General features: G+C 45.2%; 1 protein-coding gene across 6 annotated transcripts in view; it reads right to left on the bottom strand.

Moving 5' to 3' along the window:
• PHOSPHO1 (phosphoethanolamine/phosphocholine phosphatase 1) overlaps positions 1–7,171 on the bottom strand; it is a 30,215-nt gene that overhangs the window by 7,474 nt on the left and 15,570 nt on the right. For 4 of the 6 annotated variants that reach the window (XM_061588278.1, XM_061588275.1, XM_061588276.1 and 1 more), the window contains one exon: positions 5,482–5,597. The exons of 1 other annotated variant lie outside the window; for it this stretch is intronic. In XM_061588278.1, coding sequence (XP_061444262.1) covers positions 5,482–5,526 — 45 coding nt within the window. In that variant the 5' untranslated portion in view covers positions 5,527–5,597. Of the gene's footprint in view, positions 1–5,028; positions 5,077–5,481; positions 5,598–7,171 lie in introns of those variants that run through there. One more of the 6 variants, XM_061588279.1, reaches the window with a different exon arrangement.

Here is a 7,171-nt window from a genome sequence, read left to right as displayed (position 1 = left end):
CTGCAACAAGGATAGACCCAAGATCCATTACATGGAGAATGATTTGGGTGTGCCTTTCATTCATTACAGCCACTTACAATGTCAGAGACATCCGTCGAGAACAGAATAGGGTGTCTTTCCCCTAGTGGAGAAGCAAGGGTGAGGGCACAGGTGGTGGCATCACGGATTCTCTCTGCTATGTGATGCATCAATTTGCTCAGTCTCTTCAGTTGAGGCATGGGGACCCTGTGGTCCTTCCGTTGTTGCTGGACTCCAACTCCCATCAGCCCCAAGCAGCACAGTGATGACAGAAGTTGGAGTCCAACATCACCTAGATCACCACAGATTTCCCCATCCCTTTAGTTCCAGTTTTGATGTCTCCCCCTTACCTACCTGAGTTCTGGGGAGAATCTATTTACAGCATTTTTTCTGGAGTGCCAGAAAGAACAGGTAAAGTTGATGAGGACACATGTATAAAGCAAGGCCCATCCATCACAGAAACCGCTTTTCAGATGTGGCAGGGTGGAGTGTCAGAGGTATCTGATACCTCTATTTTGCTCTAACTAAAGCAAAACAAATATCCATGATATGTACTTGGAAATAGTTGAAGCAAATTACTCTAACTGTCCTTAAAAATATAAGTAAATGTCTAGCCTTATTAGAAGCATATGGGATAGATTGTAGGGCCCAGGTGGAAGGGAAGAAGGAACAGCAAACAATTTGTGGGAGCTTACTTCTTAGTCACTGCATGTCCCACTCAGATCACCTCTGGTCTGTGAACGGTGAAGAAAGTAGCTCCTCTTCTCAAGAGTTTGCATCCATAAGGACTAGCAACTTTATTATTATTTATTACATTTATGCTCCGCCTTTCTTTTCATGATAGAAACCCAAGGCGGCCCACACATGGCTCCCAGGCGGTCTCCCGTCCAGGCACCGACCAGACCTGACCCTGCTTAGCTTCAGCAGGGTGCTGGTCTCATGTGCCCTCAATATCCTTATAGATATTGGAGAAATGCAACAGATTATACCATTCACAGTGCAGCTGTGTGCAGGGGCATTGTTAGGGAGTGGCCCAGGGGGCCTGAGCCCCAGATCTTTTGTGTGGGGCCCTGGATCTCCTGCTCCCACTCCCTTTTTAAAAACAACAACACACACAATTTTACAGGGTGACTGGCTGCATTAAAAAGTGCAGTGCTGGTGAGATCCTAGCCAAGTGCCATCGTAATTCACTCAAGGGCACTTAAACTTTAGTTTTAATATGTTGTATACCCTGTACCCATTTGGTATTTCCAGCCAGCAAGTAGAGGCCTAAAGCAAGCTGTTATAGCCTTAAGTTAATCAATATATATTCAATATGTATTTGTTAGCAAAGCCTGGAGGCTTGTATTCCCCTTTCAGGCCCCAGCATCTTTGGGTATGTCAGATCACCTCATAGCCACCTGCAGTCTAATCTAGGTGTTTTAATGAGGATATGATGGCTTGCCCAGTATGATGCTGGGAATGTATCTTGTTAAGTGTCTCACTACATGCTTGGATAATCTGCTGCATTTCATTGGTCTGGACAGCGTCTGAAGTTAACTCAGCTATAGCCTGGCCAAGCTGGAAAATCTGCTCATTGATGTCTCATCATGCTGATTTTAATAAAAGTTTATTGTGTGCGTTTTATGATTTTAAACAAAACCAAGCAATTGCAAGAATCCCTACAGTCAGTAGTCACCCCACAAGATACTGAGGGAGAACCCAGATGGTTTGATGTGAGGGCCACCCAAGCCAGAGCAGTTAGAATAGAGCAGTTACATGATGGGTTAGGATGGGTAACCCCCTTGAGGGTAAATGCCCCACCACAGCCTGAAGTCTGTTGGGAACAAGTAAAGCATAATAGAACAGAAGCTAGATTCCAGAGGCGAGTGGGCTTCAATAGGGGATGTCAGACAGTGCACAAATGTCCCAATCCCAGTGATAGTAAGCAAGGCTGGATATATGTGGAGAAAAAGGCCTGGCCAGAGTTGCCCCCAGGATGGATAGGAAGATGTGCTCTGGGATTGCTGTGGGGTCCACATAGATTTGAAAAAACCCTAGAAAGCCCTTTTGTAGGAAATTATAGGGCTTGGAAAGTTAGATGGCAAAGAGACATTTTCAGCTCAGCTGAGTATGCTTGGGCCCTATTTCCCAGTGGGGGGGGTAGCTAACATCATGTATAAAGTAAACATCTTTGGAAGAGCAATGGAAGTAGCTTTAAATGCCACAGCTTTGGCCCTAGAAGCAATAGGAATAGAAATGACCAGCATGAGAGCAGCAGTTTTGCAAAACAGGCTCGCCTTGGACCAGATAAACAAAGTGTAGTGAATTATAGTGTAGCAGCTTTATATAGACAGAGTAGTAAAATAAAGCATTTGGAAGAAGATTCTTTCTTAAATCCTATTTTAGAGTGGTTCCAGGGAATAGGAGGTTGGTGGAAGCAATTGTTTTCTATTGGGATCACTCTCATTTCTGGTGTTATTTTAATATGTATATGCTTATCCTGCTGGCGTAGCTTTAATGGGTAAATAGTTAAGACTACCCTTGGGGGTCAAACGACAGGGCAAACGAAGAACCAGCCCTTCGGGGTAAGAAGAGAATGTGACGTGAAGACATTGACGTCCTTTGACCATCCAGGGGTGGAATGTATACCCTGTACCCATTTGGTATTTCCAGCCAGCAAGTAGAGGCCTAAAGCAAGCTGTTATGGCCTTAAGTTAATCAATATATATTCAATATGTATTTGTTAGCAAAGCCTGGAGGCTTGTATTCCCCTTTCAGGCCCCAGCATCTTTGGGTATGTCAGATCACCTCATAGCCACCTGCAGTCTAATCTAGGTGTTTTAATGAGGATATGATGGCTTGCCCAGTATGATGCTGGGAATGTATCTTGTTAAGTGTAAAGGCATCAAAGGAGCCCAATTAGGCATAGGTTCAAGTATATGTTTATTAGTAGGCAGTTTATAGTTGGCTTGCCTAGTATGATATTGGAAGGCACCTTGTTAGACTTCAGAGAGTCCTGATAGGCATAGATTCAAGGATACAATGGATGGGTCGAAAGGACGGTCAATGAGCAGATAGTGCAGCTGTGGCTTGTTAGTACACAAGTCAGGTAACGGTCAATGATAAAGTATAAAGATGATAGCTATGAAGTTTGCCAAGGGAGGATACTAAGGTGCACCTGGAACGATACTATAGTTTTTAGCAATTAGTTTGCTTTGAAGATGTTCTGTGAAAAGATCAGAACAGCCAATTATATGTCATAATATGTTACTTCAAAGTGTATAATCTCATTGATCATATATGTAACCTCATGTGTATACCAATGATATGTGCCAAGATTTATGCTATATAACCATGACCTGTGCCCAGTATGGGTGTTCAGTCTCTGACGTCCGCTACTGCAGAGCGGTGGGACTGATCCACTTTTATTGGGAATACTTGGCTGAATGCTGTAAGTTACTCAATAAATTTTAACTCTTTGTAAGCAAACCTCTTGTCTGCATCTCATCTCTGGTAATCCAAAACTACCCTGAAGGTATACATATGTCCATATGCCAAGATCTGAACAGGGTGGTTTGTGACAGATGCTCTTGGAGGGCGCTGATTCATAGGGTCGCCATAAGTCGTAGTCGACTTGGAGGCACATAACAACAACATGTCCATATGCAGCAGTTCTGGCCAAGAGGTTGCAGTTGGGGGAGGACTGCCCAATCCATATAACAGTGCACTGGGCCCAGAACGTCCTGCAGGTACCCACTGGTCAGAACAAGCCTTGTCAGCCCTAGTTTCCCCCCCCCCAAGAAACACAGTCCTAAATTTGCATGTAGACATATAAATCAGTGCATGCGTTATGCAAATATGATTCATGTATAGGGATGGATGAATCTGTCACTTTCTCATTTTTCCAGCCCTAAGTCCAGTTCTCTACACTTCAGAGCAATCTGGAATTTTTTTAAAACCTCATGAAAATTTGTCAGCATTTTAGTGCGAATTTCTCCTAATACACACTTTTTGTAGGTAGCTTTGACAAACATAGACATTTTTGCAAGCCGTTTCCCCTTATACACTGCATTTTTGAACATTACTTTCACTAATGTATGTGTTTTAATGCATGCTTTCCCCTAACAAACTGCATTTTTGTACACGGTTTCTGGTTGGAAAGCTGCATTGCAAAATTTAGAGAAGCATGCATTTCGAAGGACGGTTGGTGTTTTGGTTTGTGTATTGGTTCAAAAAATATGAATTAGGTAGTTTCTAATTAAAATGCAAACCAAGCTGAACGTCTCCCCCACACCTAGGCATGCACCTGTGCCCTGAGAACCCAGCCACGCCCCTTAGCTTTGGGCAATGTTTTTAACCTCCCTTCCTTATACAGTCAATCTCTCTGAATATCAGTGATTTGCCTTTCATTTTCCAATGGAAACCCCATTTGGGCAAAAGCCTAAAAATCTGAGGGAAACTGGGACTGGAGGAATCCCAAGTGAGCTACTTAGGCAAAATCACCACTGCCCCTCTTGCCTCTTAATGCATCCTTTAAGCCATAATCTCTTTCCTCATATAACTTCAAGGATGACCCTTAAGAGGCGTTAAGTGTCTTAGCCAGCAAGTAAAGAGGATCAGGGGCTTGTGTCTGACTTAATCCTGGGTGTGCTCCTTAGTGAGCAAGATGATTACTTGCCCTTGAAACTTGCATGCCAGTGTCCCAAAGCGGCACTGGAAAACTTGAGAAATGCACTGAAGTTTTGGGATGGGAGGGAAATGGTTTAAATATGCACAGCAATGTTTGCTTTGGGTCAGTGATCTATGTCGGGAGGTTGATACAGAATCTGGAGTTTGTGAGACTTTTTTAGTTTTCAGTGTCATAATAATAACTATAAGAATAGATTTGAGCCCCCTCACCATTGTGAAGCTATTTGCAGTGTCAGCAAAAACTTTCTGGGCTCTGGGGGTGGAGCTTCTGAGCCCCACCTGATAGATTGCTCCTCCCACACCATCTCCAGCCTTGCTCCTCCTACCTCATTCGCTTACCTGCACTTCTTGTCCTGCCATCATCGCACTACTTTATATAGATTCTGCCTGCCAATCAGAAATGAGGAAAACCAACAAATGAAGAGAGGGAGGTGTGGCCTAGAGGTTGCGGGTGGTAGAGACAAAGTGGTTAAGCTAACAGACAGCCACTGAGGCTTTAGGCCTCTAGCCAGAGCTGGCCCCAGACATGTTGCTGGTTGAAGCAGTGTCCAAAGGCCACCCTCCCTAAACCCTGCTGCTAGGGCCAAGACCATAAAGTCTTTATGACCAGTCACTAATCCCAGCCATCTACCCCCCCCCGGGTGCTGCCTGAAGGAGGCTGCTTCGCCCTGCCCTTGCACCTACAGAGGCATAGGGTTTAGGCCCAGTTGGACCCCCAAGCAATGGCGACATTCCTTGCCTTTCAGAGTTTGTTTCCTTGCAAGAGCCCTGTTTACAGAAAATTGTGCTCACCTTCAGAAAACATTGCAGCCCGACACCTTCGAAGCACCTTTTCATCTTCAGTACTTTAACGGCCAACAAGCTGCATCCCCCTGTATTAACACTCTCTCTGCACAAAAGCCTCTTTGCTGCCAAAGAAACCACACATAACCATTTTTTTTTGAGCACCTTTGCTGAGCCTGGCCTGCCACTTCAGATCTCTCCCTGTGCAGCATCACCCCCCCGCCCCTATTTTTCTCCCCAATAGCTCTGGTTATTACTTAAAAGACAGGCTTGCTTTCAACATCTCTTTAGCATGTCCCTTTTCATCTAATGTCACTGTTTCAGTCCAATCACTCATGTCAAGCAGATGGGAGTTCAGGATCCCAAGAGGATCTGGCTTCTCCATCACTGAGAAATTCTGAGGAAAGTCTGCCTTTGGTGGACTTCTTCAAAAGAACAGCACCCTTGGGGATCTGGGCTTGGCAAGCCCCTTTTGGAAGAGAGGAAGTGACTTCTTTTAAGGTAAGGAAGTAGTGGTCCAATCTCAACTCTTTATCCCACAATGTAAACTCCTTCCTGGTTCCCTGGTAGCCACCAGACAGATGCTAGAGCAGAGGTGAAGAGCTTTTTGCAGCCCAGGTGCCATACTCCCTTGTGGGTTACCTTTGGGGTATGTGTATGCATGCCCATATTGGGTTGAGCAATAGATGTGGCTTTTAGTTCTCTACAGTAGGATGCATTCCAGCCATGCAAAAGCCAGATATTTACATATACACCCACACACCTCTACCTCTGTCGATCCAGGCATGGCAGAGACATTATCACAGTTCTAGGATATGTTCCAGCCAGGCAAAAGCAATCGAGGCCATGCAGCAGGGTCTGCTGGGGCAATTTCTAGGGAGACTCTAGGCTGAAGAGAATGGCCAGGAAGGCCACCTTTGCCCCACAGGCTCGATGCTCCTCATCCCTGCCCTAGAACAAACATCCCTCTTGCTGGTTAACATTCTCTCTGGAACACTTTTCCTTCAAGGACTTCTCTCAGCCTTCTTTCTCCTGGGCTGAAAAACCTGCCCCTTCCCATGAAAAAAATTCCCCTCCAGCCAGATGTCTAACTCTTCCACCACCTCTTCCCACCTCGAGACCCTCATAATAATTTTTTGAAGGCAGAACAAGCTATTCTTTCTCAGACGAGAGCACAGACAACTAGAAAACTTAATATATTTGGGGGCCCAGAGCAGAGCTTGCTTTTGCTCTCCCCGGCTCTTTGCTAAAGATTGGATAATGAAGTCCATGGCCAAGGTGGGGCCCGAGCCTGGGTCGTCCACATTTATAGGAGCAGAGCTGTTGTTACCTATTCAGGTTGTCAGGGATAGGAACAGGTTACTTATCTAGAAATTACACTCATCACATTTACATCCCACTTTTCCTCCAAGGAGCTCAAGTTAGCATACATGGCTCTCCCTCTCTTCATTTAATCCCCACAACAGCCCTGTGAGGTAGGTTAGGCTGAGAGGCAGTGACAGGCCCAAGGTCATCTAGTGAGCTTCATGGCTGAGTGGGGATCTGAGCCCTGGTCTTCCAAATCCTAATCCAACTCTGTAACCTCAGCACCACACTGGCTCTCAAAGAGAAATCCCAAAGACCCTACTGAAACAGAGTCTGGAATGCTGGGAACTGCAAATTATGTAGCCCCACAACACATCTGGCAGCTAGGATTATA

Source organism: Rhineura floridana, chromosome 11, assembly GCF_030035675.1.
Source record: "Rhineura floridana isolate rRhiFlo1 chromosome 11, rRhiFlo1.hap2, whole genome shotgun sequence".
Lineage (NCBI taxonomy): Eukaryota > Metazoa > Chordata > Lepidosauria > Squamata > Rhineuridae > Rhineura > Rhineura floridana.
This window is presented reverse-complemented; position numbering and strand designations above follow the sequence as displayed.